Source organism: Elephantulus edwardii, unplaced genomic scaffold (genome assembly GCF_000299155.1).
Source record: "Elephantulus edwardii isolate Elephantulus edwardi_28Jun2011 unplaced genomic scaffold, EleEdw1.0 scaffold00254, whole genome shotgun sequence".
NCBI classification, from domain to species: domain Eukaryota; kingdom Metazoa; phylum Chordata; class Mammalia; order Macroscelidea; family Macroscelididae; genus Elephantulus; species Elephantulus edwardii.
Window position 1 is genome coordinate 3,869,912 of NW_006400004.1, and position 17,415 is coordinate 3,887,326.

General features: G+C 36.6%; 1 protein-coding gene across 1 annotated transcript in view; it reads left to right on the top strand.

Moving 5' to 3' along the window:
• LOC102859928 (protein LAP2-like) overlaps positions 1 to 17,415 on the top strand; it is a 147,129-nt gene that overhangs the window by 92,885 nt on the left and 36,829 nt on the right. Inside the window, exons 15-18 of the mRNA XM_006899383.1 lie at positions 988 to 1,109; positions 2,420 to 2,581; positions 5,329 to 5,502; positions 15,304 to 15,418. Coding sequence (XP_006899445.1) covers positions 988 to 1,109; positions 2,420 to 2,581; positions 5,329 to 5,502; positions 15,304 to 15,418 — 573 coding nt within the window. The remainder of the gene's footprint in view (positions 1 to 987; positions 1,110 to 2,419; positions 2,582 to 5,328; positions 5,503 to 15,303; positions 15,419 to 17,415) is intronic.

Sequence of the window (17,415 nt, forward strand, 5' to 3'; positions counted from 1 at the left end):
CCCCCCCCCACGTCTTTTGTTTCTCTTGTTAGTTTTTTTCCAAAGTATTTCATTTGCTGCTTGGCTATGGTGATTGGTATGGTTTTTCTTCTCTCTTCTGCTCTTCTCCTGTCCTCTCCTTGTCCCTCCCCTGCCCTCCTCCTCTTCGTTCCCTTTGCTGCTGTAGAGAAATTTGACATTTTTTGTATGTTCATATATCCTGCGCTTTTGCAAAATTGGCTGACTATATCCATTGTTTGTTTGCAGATCTTTAGGGTTTTGCAAGTATACTCTATGGTTTGTGTTTATGTTAAATTGTTTTTTAAAAAACAAAACATTTTAAACAACATTATCTCCATATAACCTTTGCCAAACCTCCTTCCTACCCCAACCCCCTCCACCCCCTGTCGTGAACGTTGTTAGTTGTTAGGTGCCGTCAAGTACGGCGACCTTATGAACGGTAGATCTGAACCCCGTTCTATTCTGTGCCATCCTGATGCACAAGACCCCATTGTAACAGTCACTATGTCGGTCCACTTGGTTGATGGTCCTTCTCTCCTTCACTGACCCTCCACCCTTCCCAGCATCATGTCCTTCTAAATGCAAAACTGTGTTAAAAAAACTCCAAAATTGAAAAACCTTACGATGTAGTTTTTGCAGCATAGTTAATTTAGATTTATAGTTGTTGGCATTGACTGTCTTAGACTTATCTTAACATAATTCAAACTCTTACTGTCATCAATTTGGAACTGACTAATAGCTCACCCTCCATCCGGTTTCTCAGGCTGTCAGTCACATGAGAGGAAATACCCATCTTTCTCTTTAGGAGTGGATCATGGCTTTGAACTGCTAGAGAGGTGCGACTTTCGGGTTAGCAGCACAACTCCCTACTGGTTATATCAACAGGGTTTCCTTGAATATAACTAATAAAGACAATTATGAATATTAAATAAATACATGTTACTTTCATAATCACAGTAAAATATAGCTTATTTTCTTTTTCTCTAGTTACGTTTATATCAGATAATGAAAGTTTTAACCCTTCATTGTGGGAGGAACAGAGGAAACAGCGGGCTCAAGTGGCATTTGAATGTGATGAAGACAAAGATGAAAGGGAAGCACCTCCCAGGGTGAGCCTATTCCTTTTCTCCCTTCAATTTTTTTTTCCCCCAAATTTTGTGTGTGTATAATCAAACAGGATCTGACTGGTACAGGAGAAGATTGCCCCCCCTTCTCCAGCGGAGCATCTGGTGGATTCGAACTGCATACCTCTGGGATTGCAGTGCAGCTTCTTGCCACTAGGCCAGCCTTTCTCCCTTCAACTTTTAAACACATCTGTGGATACTAACTGGATGCTTTATTTTGGAAATGCGAAAGACTTACTTGTTGAGTTTCTTACTTTCAAGGAACTTACTAAACCATTACATTTCACACGTGTGGCAGTTTGATTGGATTATAAAACTTTGTGACTAAATTTATTGTATGCATAAATGTAGAAGAAATTAGACTAGAGCAAATAATCAGAACTTGATCTTAAATTGCTGTTATGTACCATTCAGTCAGATTTGACACTAGTTGACCCTACACTGGGTTTTCAGAGGCAGTAAGTGACATGAGAGATTGCCCATCTTTTCTCTAGTGGAACAGCTGGTAGTTTTGAACTACATGCCTTCACTTGCAGCACAGCTCCTTACTACTCATTTACAAGAACTCTCTAGTGTCCTTTTTATGTAAAAACAACATCTACTTTTTGAAAATTTGTTTGATTGCCTGGCTTTGCTTTTGTTTTATTTTGGTTATCTGAAGTGACTTTTTTTCCTTTTTTCTTTCTTTAATGGCTTATATACATCCTAGTAAGGACTTCTTTGCAAGAAACATTTCTGGATTTTATGGATTTGCAAATATGTGCCACTGTCAAAATGACACTAACAAATACATATGTTCAGGTTACTTCAAAGTGTGTTTATTTCCCCTTTATGTAAGTTGTGTATTTACAAATGATAACAATTACGTTTATCCTTAAAAATTTGGTTCAGAAAAAGTAAGTATATGAATGAATTTGATGTATATCTGGATACATATATATACCTGGAAAATAAAACCTGTTTCATAGCCAAGTAACAGAATTTTTTATGTAATCTACATTGTACTTCTTCAAATGGAATTTAAGTATGCTGAAAAATCTTTTAGAATGTTCTGTAACCTGTGTGAAGTCTTTTGCTGTTATTGTGATACTAGAATTACCTATTTGACTATTTTGTGAAAACCATATTTTTGTAAAACTCTTGCAGTTTAAAATATTTTTAAAATTCTATCAATCTGTTTTCATAGTTGTTTCTTTGAACCATGGAAATCCACATAATCTGGATAAATTATAGGTTAAATTTGTTTTAGGCTAAAAGTATCAATATTTTAAATTTTGCTTATTCTGTTTCTCTAGGAAGGAAATTTAAAGAGATATCCAACACCATATCCAGATGAGCTTAAGAATATGGTCAAAACAGTTCAAACCATTGTACATAGGATGAAGGATGAAGAAACCAGTGAAGATTCTGGAAAAGATAAGAAACTACATGAAGATCAGCAAGTTATAAATAAAGATGTGGGTGTGAAGGTTAGAAAATCAATTCAAAAGAAATAAAGATTAATTCAGTTTAGCTTCTCTAAAATGTTAAACTATAATTGATACAAATTAAAAATAATAATGATGTATGCTGAATTGTGCTTTCAGATTACAGTTTGCTGTTAGCTACCTGAATTGAAACACGTACACAAACTCTTAACTGCTATGATCATCATCTCTCTGGCTATAGCATATCTGAATGGTCAGAGTAGTAGTATTGCTTAAACAAAGAATAAGATAATAAAAGTCAGAATACTTATCACTATGAAATTATTTTTTTATCCTCTTTGATTAAAATACTAGTCTCGTCTCTTCCATTCTAATTTACATATAATTGCTATGATAGATCTTTGACATTTCCTTGGAATGTTTGAGAAACATTGACTTATCTCTGATTTGTATGTTCCTTTTAGTTCGCTCCTCTCTCCCATTATATCACTGTAACAAGTTTATCATGTCACTGTTGTTATTAAAGGAGCACATAAGACCTAGCCTGTAGATTGTTGTGCTGCAAATCAAAAGGCTACATTTCCAGGAGTTCAGATCCACCAACCAATCTTTGGGAAAAAAGTGGGCGATCTCCTCTCAATGCAATTTATAGTCTCAGAAACCTGACAAAGGGTCACTGTGAGTCAGAATTTACTTGATGTCAATGAGTTTGATTTTTGTCCTGGGAGTGGTTAAGCACTCAGCTACTAATAAAAAAATTCAGGAGTTTGAACCCACTAGCTACTCTGTGGAGAAAGTCTTCTTCCATAAAGATCTATAGCCGGTTGTAATTGTTGTCAATAAATTGTACCCCTGTAAAACTTAGATTGGCAAGAACCCACTAGCTACTCTGTGGGGAAAGTCTTCTTCCATAAAGATTTATAGCCAGTTGTGATTGTTGTCAATAAATTGTACCCCTGTAAAAATTAGATTGGCGAAATATCAGATGATAATACTCTTAAAACAACAGCAGAAGAGAAGCTACTGACGCTCATTATGTTCAACTAAATAATCTATGGGATTTGATTCTTTGGCTTTGAATAGTTAGCATCTCGGTTTTATGAGAGATCCCAGTTAGTTGCCCTTAAAACTGAGTTGTGCCTCTCTTTTCCCTCCATGTCCATAGCAAAGTGCCCAGAATATTATGAGTGACTATCCAAGGCACAAATGGTCTCTATTAACAGAGGAAAGAGAGTCAGGACTAGGGGCAAGCTATGAAATGTATGACTGCCTCATTTTCCACAAGACCTAAAGAACTGAGTAGTGCCTGGCTACCATTCCTGAACATTGTTTCATAAAAGAATACTGACTTAAAAGGGAGAAATGAAGAAGAGAATTGTTAATACTTGTGGACCCCTAACTTTCTGGAGGCATGGAGAGTAAATAAATAATCTGAAATGATTGCCCTGAGGTAATCTTTAACCTTAAAATATTTAAAATCTTTAAACCTTAAAATATTCTCTGATACCTTCTAAAACTTAACAGTAATTTAGCTTAACTAGTAAAAGAAGTTTGCCTTGAGTATTGTGATGGTTTAAGAACTACTCTGTGGAATCAAATTGACAATAGCAATTCAAACAATCCTACAGTGAGTTATGTTAATGAGGAAGGAACAATGCAGAGTGGTTGTTGAATGAATGCTGTCACTAAATGGTACTGTAGAAACTTTCATTGATCTGTGTTTTGCTGTGTGTATTCTTAACAGCAACAAATAAATTTTTAAAATAGTATCTCTACAAGACTAAATGGTCTCATATACCCTAAAGCAAAGAGACTGGAAGAGGGGTACAGGGAACCTAGATTAATTGAAATGGACCAACTGGAGCTGAAATGGTGAGAATATTTGATAGTGGAAAATGTATACTGTGGAAATTATTAAATAGCAACCTAATTTGCTATGGACACTTTAATCAAAAGCACAGATATTTTTTAAAAAATTTCCAGTATTGGCAATTCTTTGTCCTTTAGGGTTGCTATAAGTTAGAAGAATCAACTCAGTGACAATGATTTAGAATTACTGTAGGATCTTTGGATAGTACAGATGATTAAAATGCTCGACCTTAACTCAAAGGTTGACAGTTCAGGCTCATACAGAGGCGCTGGAGAAGACAGACCTGATCTGTTCCCCAAATGTCAGATCCTTGAAAACCCTATTGAGTATTTCTCCTTTACACATGACATCACCATGAGTTGGAATAAGTGGCAACTATGAACAAGACACATACTGTATATTGCACAGTGAAGAGAAAGAAAACAAGTTAATGCCCTGAGTTGAGCAAAGTAATCCACTCATTTATACTATCTTTGCAATTTTTAAGATGAAGTTAGCCTCAGCTAAATTATAAATGTTAATGAAATTGATGTACCTACTGGCACACCCTGTGGATACAGATGATTCTTATACGTGGCTGAAAGGTAAAGATTTAAGTCTACTCAGACATTTTATATGAAAGACAATTTATACCTAACAAATCAAGCTATTGTAAACCTTATGGAACAGTTTTAGTCATGGAGTCAGCATGAGTTGAAATTGACAGCAACTGGTTACTAGTTAGGGACTTTTGGGGACTACTTATTCCTAAAATGAAGATTTTGTCTGTGACTAAGTTTCAGTGTTTAAAGTCTCCTTGTTTAACATTATCCAGAGTTAGGAAGGTAGAAAATTAGATTTAAAAATTTCATCTCAGTACATTACTAGATATACAATTTAAAGTTCTATTTTTTTATCTTTTATTTAGATTTCAGAAAGTACAAGTCCAGTAAAAAATAAAGCTGATGAAAGAGAAAAATGTGTGATAGGCAACTCTATACAGAAGATCAGTGAACTTGAAGCTGAGATCAGCCCTGTGACTGCACATAAGAAAGTTTCTGAGAACTTGAAGCATATTGGTGACCACAGTGATGTTTTTGAGGTATGGCTTTATGGTTATTTCAGAACAATTCTCAAAGCTTTCAAAATAATACTGTCTTGTTGCTAACTGCCGTATTGATAACTGCCGACTTTATTGAGAAGTTTCATATTTGTTAAGATATCACTTGTTTTATCAGTTTAAACTTTTTAAAGAATTCTTTTTTTTCTCATTTCATTTCTCATCGCTTTGTCAGTTTAAACTTAAAACTTCTGGGGAGCTCTGGTGGCCTAGTGGCAAGAAGCTGCACTGCAATCCCAGAGGCAACCCATTCGAATCCACCAGACGCTCTGTGGGGGAAGGAGGGACAATCTCCTCCTGTACCATTCAGATCTAATTTGACAGTACACACAAATAATAAAAAAGATTTAAAAAAAAAAAAAACAAACAAACCCAAAACTTCTATACTCAGAGTTATCAAATGTTTACTGTAAATTACCCTCTAGAGATTCTGTCTGCTCTGATTTCTTTTTTTTTTTTTACTTGTTAACATTGTTTATTTTAAAAATATGATACTTTTGTTATTCTGAGAAAACGATTTTTATCCCACAGTTTGGAAGAGAAGTGTATTTAACTCATTAAAGACAATGAGACAGTTTCTTGTGGAGAGAAGAAAGGTGACTAAAGTCAGAAATGCCATTTTCCCTCCAAACTTTTCTAAGAACTTGCCTTCCTCATACACATACTAACTGCACCTTCATTTGAGTGCCGCTTAAAGTACATAATTATGTTTGCTTTTGTTTCTGTAACAAATATGAAGCGTAAAACTTGCTGTAGTTCTGATTCACTTAAGTATTTTTGAAGTTCAAGTTATTGTTTCCTTTTTTTGACAGTTTTATGGCTTTATTTAATAATAAGCTATTCTTAGTTTTCATCACATTAATAATCTGTAGAATTTTGAAAGTAGTGACCGGTACATAGGTAACCAGTGTATACAGCTTATTTGGGGAATCTTCATCGTCATGTTTTCTGGACAACTGTATATGGATGCAGTATGGGACATTCCTTTTTTCTTTGTCCCAGACTGCTTTATTAAGCCTGGTATCAATGCGAACATCTTATATTCCCATCTTCTTCATGGTAAATTTTCTAATCTCCTTGAGTGCTCGAGCGGCACACTTCTTAAATTCCACTCCATGCATGTGCTTGTGAATAATGATAGTGTAATCTCTGATCACCATTTCATTAATGGCAGAACGGCCTTTCTTTTTCTCATCACCCTTTACAGAGGACATAGCACTGAGACTAGACTGGAAAGGAAGAGCAAGTTATCTTTTTCTTAAGTGGTAAATCTTACTAGATAGATTCTTCTAGAACTTTAATAGAAGCTATAACTTTAAAAATGCAAAAGCAAAATGGCATCATTGAATCGTAATTTACACCCTATATAATTCATTCCTTTAAAGTGTGTGGCTTTAAAAATATTTAGTGGCTTTAATGGCTTTTAAAATATTCAAGTTGTGTAGCTTTTACCATAATAATAGTTTTAGAACTTTTTTTGTTCATTCCAAAAGAATCTTTGCTCTTCCTTAGGTGTCTATCCCCAGATGCTCCCATATCTCACCCAGAAACCATAATCTACTTTAATATAAATGGAATTATAAAATATGTGATCTTTCGTGACTGCTTTTACTTTGCTGTTCTTGTGTTCCTTCAAATCAGAACCAACCCATAACTGACTCTCAGGCAGGTTTTCAGAGGCAGTTAATAGCACAGGAGGAGATTGATTGCCCATCCTTTCCCCACTGAGCAGCTGGTGGAATTGAACCATGTGCCTTCAAGATTGCAGCACGGCTTCTTCCCACTAGGCCACCAGTGTTCTTACTTTACATAAAGTTTTAAATTTATTTGTGTTGTAACGTGCTTCATTGTTTCATTTCTTTTTAAACTAATTTTCCCATTACATGCATAGTCCACACTTTATACTTTACAGTTAGTACACACTTGAATACACACATGGATGAATAATGTTCCTGTCAACATTCATATGTAAGTTTTTGCAAAGACGTATCTTTTCATTTTCTTGAATATATACCTAGAAGTATAATTGATAGTTCATATAGTAACTCTGTGTTTAACCATTTGAAGAATTGTCCAGTAGCTTTTCTAAGTGATTGCACTGTTTTAATTCTATTCTTTTCATACATTTTTGGTAGTAATGCAATATAATGAACTCAAAATTCAGAACGGATTCATAGCTGGTTTTGAAAGCCTAAATTACATGAGATGAGATTGCTAATCTTTCTCCCTTAGAACAGCTAATGAATTCAAACCACCAGAGAGGTGCCACCTATCGATTAGCAGCTTAACTATATTCGCTAGGCCACCACTGTTGTTGTTGTTAGGTGTCATCAAGTATGACTCATAGCAACCCTATGAACAAAAGATCTAAACCCTGTTCTATCCTGCATCCCACACTTCCTGACACACCAGAGCCCGTTGAAGCAATCACCATGTCAGTCCACCTGGTTGAAGGGCTTCCTCTCCTTCACCCAACCTTTCCCAGCATCATATCCTTCTCCAAGGATTGTCCCTCCTAGCAGCATGCCCAGAGTATGTGAGACGCATAGCCTCATTATTTTTGCCTCCCAAGAGAACTCTGGCTGCACTCTCTCCAAGACATTTGTTTGTTCTGTTGGGCCACCATAGCTCCCAGGAATGTGATGAGGTTGTAACTATTTAAAATTATTAACTATAACAATTTAAAATTGTAAGAAATATTTTTTTAACTCACAGTTACACTATCTGATGTGGTTGCCACATGTGTTTATTTTAATTGATTAAAATAAAGTTTTGCATTTAGGTTTTTGGTCCCATTAGCCACATTTCACAACCCCAGTACCATCATATATCTAACTAGAAGCTCTGGTCACCTAGTGGTAAAGTGTTAATGGTAAATTGTGCTTGCCAAAGGCAAGTAGTTGGTATCCACTAGCTGTTCCACAAGAAAAAGATGGGCAGTCTTCTCCCATATGAATTAGAGTCTCTGTAAACCTTGTGGAGGGTCAGCTATATGTTGGTTCCAATTCAAAAGCACATAATAGCAGCAACCCTGTAAATAATTAGTGGCTACCATGTTGCAAACACAAAGAATACTTCCATGGCCAGTTTATAATAAGAAATGTAGAAGTTTCTTCCATTTTATTTCCTCTTTTGTAAGTCTTCAGTGGGGTCAGCCTTTTTGTTGTTCTTGTTATGTGCCATCAAGTCAGCATTTGATTTTTCCCCCCTCTCATCCTACTGCTTTGTAGTTAGGATTGGGACTCTGTCCCCTCAGAAGTATCTATAAACCAGGAAAAGGGGACAAGATAAAGGAAATAAGCTGATGTAGTATAAATCTTTGAGACTAGTTGGAATAGTTATCTTTCAGTTGCAGTAATTGTCTTCTGGTACTGTATAGAAAGGTGCCCATATTTTAAAATTCATCAAGAAGAGATTTATGTTAAAAGTATACATATAAATGATTAAAAAGTCATTAAAAAGGACACCTAGCCATCATCTTACTCTCAGTTAGACTTACAAGCAGATAATTTGCACTGATTACCCTAATTACAACTCGAAAACATACTTGACTCCTAATGCTAGCTTGACCACTAGCCATAATGTGATTTTATCTCAACAGTAGCAGAAACCAACCAAGCACCAGTTGACCTTACAGAGAGCCAATCACAACTAGTATCAGGATTTAACATAGAGTATGAAGCAGGACCATTTGCCTAATTTTCCCCAGCAGAATATATGCCAACATTATTATAATAAACACTCTCACAACTACCCTATTTCTAGAATCATGTCATAGTTTCCTTTTCCCAGAAGCGTACTCTGTTAGCGTTACAATCAAAACAATGCTCTTAACAATCTGTTTCCATGAGTACAGATCTCATAGCTCTGATTTCAGTATAGTCAGTTAATAGACTTTGAAAAAATTTCCTTCCACTCACTCTAGTGCAATGCATGACATTTATCTGTACCCATTATACTCGCAGACATTCCACCATAAACACAGAAGTTATTTTGATAGAGTAAATCATAGAGGTGTAAACCCTCTTTTAGAATTTCAGAATTTGAACCTAAATATAAGAATCCAAAATCTTCCAGCTGGCATATTATACTATATTCTACAGTAAAAAATAATGCTGAAGATCATTCAGAAACAGAAGAATTCATAGACTGAAAACTGCTAGAAGTTCAAGTTGGATTTAGAAGACACTGCCACACCCCAGGCCTAGGTTTAGGTTGAGAATGATATTAGCTCTTGGAGGAAATGTCCTTCCATTCCCATTTTTCTAAGTGTTTTAATTAGGAGGAGGTGTTGGATTTTATCAGACTTTTTTTTATCAGTTGACAGAATTGTGTGGTTCTTGTTCTTTGTTTTGTTGTGATGAATTATGTTGATTGTTTTTTTGATATTCTAGTGTATACAGAAAATCCCAAGGACCAACCAAAAAACTCTTGGTCCTAGTAGATCAGTATAGTAGAGTGGCAGGATACAAGATCAGAATACAAAGATGAGTGGGATTCCTCTACAATAACAAAGGAGACATAGAAAAAGAAACTAAGAAAGCATTGCCATTTACAATGTTGTTATTGTTGTTACGTACTGTCGAGTAGGAACTAACCCATCACTGACCCTACGGTGAGTTTTCAGAGGCAGTTAATCACATGGGAGGAAATTGCCCATCTTTGTCCTGTGGAGCGGCTGCCTCAAACTGCCTGCTTTCAGTATTGTAGCACAATTTCATGCCATTAGGCCATTTTCCCAACCACATATTGAGATACTTGGGAGTAAATATAACTCAAGACATGAAAGACCTTTATAAGGAAAACTACAAAACACTTCTGCAAGAAACAATGAGGAACCTAAATGGGAAAATGTCCTCTTCATGGATAGGGAAGACTCAGTATAGTGAAAATTAAATCCTACCAAAAACAGTTTACCTGTTCAGTGCAATCCCAATACAGATACCAAATTCATTTTCAAAGATACATAAAATGTAATCAGCAAGTTTATTTAGAAAAGAAGAGACCTCAAATAAATAAAGCACTTCTTGAAAAAAACAAAACACCAACCAAGAATGAAGTGGAGGCATACATGGTACTGGTACAGTGACAGACACATAGACCAATGGAACAGAACTGTGAACCCAGAAGTAACAAATTGTGACACTTCATGGTTCAAAATCAGGAATAATGTATTTCAGGGGTGCATCCTATCTCTATACCTTTTAAATCTTTATGTGGAAGAGATCATTTTGGAGGTTGGAGTCTTTGAGGAGAAATACACCACCAGGGCTGGAGGAAGACTCATCAACAACTTGAATTATGCAGATGACACAACCTAGCTTGCTCAAACTGAGGAGGACCTAAAGCACTTCAATAAAGATTGAAGCTAAACATCAAGAAAACAGATTCTGATACTTGGCCAATTGCAGCATGATGATAGATGGTGAAAAGATTGAAATGATTAACATCTTAAGTTTGCTTTACTCCACAGTCAACACTTTTGATACCAGCAGCCAGGAAGTCAAAAGATAAATTGCATTGGGACAGTCTGCTGTCAGGGACTTCTCCAGAGTATTACGAATCAGCAATGTCAGTCTGGAGATGAAGGTGCGCCTGGTCCAGGCCATGACCTTGCAGTTACTTACTATGCATCAGAAAGCTGGACAGGGACAAAGAATAATAGAATGATAATGCATACCTTTGAGCTGTGGTGCTGGAGAAGAGTATTGAAAATACCATGGACTGCTATGGGAAGAAACAGATTGTCCTGGAGAGGCAAGGATTCTGAAGATCTGTCTGACATACTTTGGACATGGTGCAAGGAGGAACCAGTCCTTGGAGAAGGGACATCATGCTTGGGAGGGTGGAGAGACAGCACAAGAGAGGAAGACCCTGGATGAGATGGATTGACTCAGTGACTTGGGGTAATGGGAGTAGATGTGTCAAAGTGGCGCTATGAGTCTCAAAAGACTTGATGGCACCTAACAACGACATTAACAATTGTTCACTTTTAACAGAAGTAGCATGGTTTTAGGCTCAAAAGGTAGCTAAGAACATAGTCTTAGGTATTCACCAGTCTCTGTCAGACTGATAAGCCTAAACATTTTAATGATTTTAAGCTTTGTTCTGCATTTATCTCTGACTCTATTTGGAACCCTTTATTGTGATTCATTACAGCGTAATTAACAGTGGTAGCCATGTACTGTTTAGTTTTTCTGGTCTCAAGATTGCGGATGTGTAGGTTCAAGAGGCTTATTCTGTGAACTGTTTCCATGTTGTTTTTTTTTTTCTTCTTCTTCTTTTTTCCCGTTTTCTTTTTTTTATTCTAAATAAAAAACCACACTTTGTGCTGAACAATGGAATATAAAAGAATCAGATGTACAACGATTTTAGACATCTACTATTTCGGGGGGGGAAGTTTACAAAATATACAAAACTTTACAGCAATAGATAGTAAACACTTAAATATTAGGAGGTCAGTACTTATTAATTCAATGGAAGGAGTTAGACTTCAACAACTCTTCTGCTTCAAAGAAGAACCTTCAACTATCAGAGGTGAAGGGGAGGGCAAACTGGGCAGAAAAGGACTATTAGAGAAACATCAACATCAAAACAAATTTCAATTTCATTCTGATATGATGTTTACCATAAGAGTAAGCACAAATGGAAACTAATGCTGCGTCCCCTGCTTCCTGACATTCCTAGGACTGAGGGGAAAGGTTGTGAGGATACTCGTGGATGGACTCTCCACACGTCTCACTCTACGCCAACACTCAGCGTGTCCATCTTCAGATTGCTATACACTTTCCAAGTTGAGTTTGGTGAAATGATGCATAGCAGGAGGTCAGAGAGTTGGCTGGAAAGAAAAGTTATCAGTAGCACAAACTCCACTAGGGAGCAGGTATTTAAGCGTAAAAGCTTGTTCTGGGACAAAGGAGTATGAACAGTCAGAAGTAAAGCCAGAACCTTTACCCATTGCCTGGTTCTTTGGGGTTACCTGTGCTAGACACTCACCTCTTTTCTTCCCAACTAGCCATAAACTACAAAGACTCCATGTTGTTAGTGTTAGCAAGTTGCCTGTGACTCATAGTGACCCTATGTACAACAGCTCAGAAGCCTTCTCTGTCCTGAGCCATTCTCACTGACGCTGACCCACCTTCCCCCACTGCCCTAGTAACTATATCAATCCATCTCATCTAGATCTTCCTCTCCTGGGTTGTCCCTCCACCCTTCTGAGCAGCTTTCATGAGTCTTTGATTCCCCCTCCCACTGTTTTTTGCTTTAAATGGAAAGAGGCCAGTGGTTGCATTGTAGATACCAACTCACAGATTTTTTTTTTGAGATTTTAAATGAAAATTTATAGAGAACTTGAATTACCGTTTATTCATTGTTGCAAATTTTCCTCCCTGCCCCCTGAACCACCCTAGTTTGCTTTTTTCTTTGGGAAAAAAGTTCTTTCATTGTTATACAGTCCTCCTCCTACCCAGTTCACGTTACTGTGCAGCTCTTATTCTGGACTCTTGTCATGCCAATAATACTTAATCATATATTAAACAGTTCTCTCCCTCATCTGATTCAATGCCATGTACATTATTTACCCCTTCTTTTCTTAGTTTGCCTCCAGCCACAATGTTAGCCCTGTTTTATAACAGTTGCATTATGCAGTATTTGTCTTTGTGACTGAGATATTTCACTCAGCATAGTGTCCTCCATGGTCACTCATTTTGTATAATATTTCATGAGCTCATTGTGTATTAGTGCTGCATAATAGTCCATTGTGTGAATATACCACAGCTTCTCTATCCATTCATTTGTTGATGGACACTTGCGTTGTTTCCAACTCTTTGCTATTGTGAACAAAGCAGCAGTAAACATGGATGTGCATACATCTGCTTGGGTGGCAGTTCTGATTTCTGTAGGTATATTCCCAATAGGGTATTGCTGGGTCAAATGGTATTTCTATTTCCAACTTTTTGAGAAAATGCCCTACTGCCTTCCATAGTGGTAGAAACCATTTTACACTCCCACCAACAGTGAATAAGGGTTTCAGTTTCTCCACAGCCTTGCCAGCATTTGTTGTTTGCTTCTCTGTTGAATTTTGCTATTATTGCTGCGTGAGATGATATCTCATAGTTGTTGCTCTCAGATTTTTTAAGTCCCCATTGCTACTCACCAGTATAAAATGTGGAACATTGTCTTTGTGACCTTGATCATGAGACTTTGATCTTGAGGTCCTGTAACAAGTGACTCATTCTCTCAGAGTGATTGGTTATGGTTAAGAAGTTCTTGATTTTCCTGTATATATGAATATATTTACAGCACTTACAAATACTCTTGATGAAATTTACTGTGCCACATATTTTCACTTTTGCCCATTGAAATTGAGTCTTTCAAGAAAGACTTTATCTTTTCTTCTCTAGCATTCTTTATTAGTGATACATCCATTGTTGTTTGGTGCCGTCGAGTCGTAGACAACTCATAGCAACCCTGTGAACGAACAGCCTGAGCACTGTTCGTACATAGAGATTCCGGACGCAAACCATTTCGGAAGTGGATGCCACTCCTGCTTCCAGGCTTGATTTAGACGGGAAGCTCCAGCCAACACTGTCCACCGTGGGTACCCTAGGCCCAGGCTGGCTATCCTCGCTCCCGGGGACAGAGCAGACCTGCACATAACAATCACATGCCCGGAAAAGCATTCGACTCCAAAAGCTTGCCATGATTCCTGCGCTCTCATCACCATGCTCCTCTGGCAAGGAGAACTTCCCAAGACCCTGGGAGGAACCAACCTGTAGTAGTACTCTGCTTTTTACAAATATTTAATATAAAATTTGGCTTCCCATATTTCCCCCTTTTTGTTTTTATCATAATTATCTGTGTTATTATCTTCTCTTCATTGATTCATTCTTGCCTGTTTTTGTTCTCTCCATCCTTCATATATAAACAAACAGAACAAATCAAGCTTAACTTAAAACAATACAATCTCCAAAAATCTCCATATGATTGAAAGGATTCAGGTTGAATATTCCTTTAGAGTCTATTTCTGTTGTTATATTGCCACAGTCTTTGTCAAAAACCAGTTCTAATTAATCTCCTTTGGCAGCGTGTCCTTTGCCATTTTCCTATCACTCCTCCCTCAGAGAGATTCCACCCTGATTTATTAGGAAATGGGGCACCATATTCTCTTAGCTGTAGGTTTCAGGGTGAAATCTTCTCTCACTACTCTAAAGGGCCCATTTGGCAATAGGAAACACGTAGACTATGGTGGGAATTGATTTTGGAGTACAGATGCACTATTATCAATTGTGCTTAGAGATACAGGTTCATATCCTTGGAGATGCATCATGGAACTGTGGCAACCCTGAGTGAATTTCCTTTTGGTTCCTGGTGTCTGCTCGAAGAAAGACAGACCACCACCTTATCCAAAGAAAAACCACCACCGGGCACCAAAATGTTGCAGACCAAGGACAAAGTATTTTTATAAGTATTAATAATGAGACAAAACACCAAGAGTGTAGGAGAAAAACAGAGATAAAGCAGGAAGCAAACAGTTCTCGAACAACTGAAGGGAACCGATACATCCATTAGTACACTTGAATTACAATCTTTCAAATAAGAACTTCTGCATATTACTAATAATCGGCAGTATTGAGAAAGTATACATTACAGAATAATTTTTAGTCACTTAAAAAGTCTCATCTATGTTCTTAATAATCAGTTTTCCTTTTGGTTCTTACAGGAATTTTTAAAGAAATAAAAATTAAATTTTTATAAATATGTCACCTTTTTTCTTTAAAATAGGAATCTGAAGAACTTTCTTCTGATGAAGAAATGAAAATGGCAGAGATGCGACCACCATTAATTGAAACCTCTATTAACCAACCTAAAGTGGTGGCACTTAGTAATAACAAAAAAGGTTAGATCATAAAGAAAGCACTAAATAATAGAATTTATGAAATAATATTTTAGTAAATGTCATTATGGTACTGAAAAAAATGCCTTTATAAAAGTTTTTTTTAAGAGAGCTTATCAGCTCTTTTTTCACTTAATATATTGATTTTTAAGAACATGAATTTAGGACTGGACTTTAATTCCATTTCCATAGCTTATAGATCTTTATGACCATTAAGTTACTTGATTTTTGTCAGTGTGGATAATTTGAGTTTGACATACAATGTTAACGAAGATTATTTGTGAGTATCGAATTGTTGTTGTTGTTATGTGCCGTCAAGTCATTTGCGACTCATAGCGACCCTATGTACAACAGCCCTAAACCCTGCTCTATCCTGTGCCAATCTCATGGCCTCTGACACACCCATCCCGATTACCCCACTCACTGAATCAATCCACCTCATAGAGGGTCTTCCCCTCCTGCGCTGTCCCTCTACTTTACCCAGCATGATGTCCCTCTCTAAAGACCTGTCTCTCCTTACAACATGTCCAGAGTATGTCAGGCGAAGCCCCAGAATCCTTGCCTCCAAGAAGCAGCCTGGTTTAACCCTCTCTGGGATAAATTAATTTGTTTTCTTGGCAGTCCGTGGTACATTCAAGACTCTTCTCCAGCAGAGTCTCCAGAGAGTATCGAATGGACAAAACATAATACCCAAGTTAAGTGTGGTATCTGGTGTAAAGTAGATGCTCACTTATTTTACTCTTACCTACCCTAAGATTTTTGTTAGCTTTCCTTTCCCCCAACATTTTTTCATGTAACTTAAAACTCTAGCTTTTAGAGGTAAAAAGATTTCTGTCCTTTCTTCTCCTTCCTGCATCAACCCTTCTCTTAATAACTGCATGTATCTACTTTTATTTCCACCAAATATTCATCAGTATTAACTGATACAACGTTGATTCATAATATTTGTTAAATACTTATTAAATACTAGTCATCTTTTTACACTTATCATCTAATTTTCACAAGAGCCCCATGATAAAGAGGAGTTAAGATGAGGTGTATAGCTGGGAAGGAGTCTTATCAGCCTTCTATTAAGCAGTACTTTAAATTTTAAGACCCCCACATGTGTTAAACTAGAGGTCATATATATATACTACTATTATAAATACTATGCTCATAAATTCTGTGGAACAAAGAAAGTATCCTTAGTTCACATAATTCCCTGTGATTATATCTACTGTATACATTATTTCTGTTACTTGGCTTGATAAAAATGATCTTTAGGATTATAAAGAAAATAAGTTATCTTTTTACTCTATTATCTTTTTTTTATATTTTAATGAAAGTTTATAAAGAACTTGGATTTCCATTCACTCATTGTTGCACATTTTCCCTCCCTGTCCCCCAACCACCACTTCGAGTTTTTCTTTGGGGAAAAAATTTCTTTCATTGTTATACAGTCCCTCACCCCAACCACTTATACCTAATCATATCTTCCTTTTATACAGTTCTCTTCCTTGTCTATTTCAATGCCATGTACATTATTTATCCCCTCTTTTCTTAGTTTCCTCCTAACCCTCTTGTTAGCCCTATTTTATAACAGTTGCAATTGTGCAGTGTTTGTCTTTTTGTGACTGAAATATTTCACTCAGCATAATGTCCTCCATGGTCACCCATTTTGTATATTTCATGAGTTCTCTGTTTTTCAGTGCTGCATATTATTTCATTGTGTGAATATACCACAGCATCTCTAGCCATTTTTGTTTGTTGATGGGCACGTGGGCTATTTCCAGCTCTTTGCTATTGTGAATAAAGCAGCAATAAACATTAGTGTGCATACCCAGTTCTCTTATTATTTAACTAGAATTTGAATCCTACACACAGCCGTCTCACATATTTTGGTGTTCAATTATTGATTAACATTTCTATAAAATGTTTTTAAAACCTTAGGAAAAATAAAGAGAGCTAACTTTTTATAAATTCCTTGATTTGTTTGATATTTTTTTTAATTTACTGTAGTG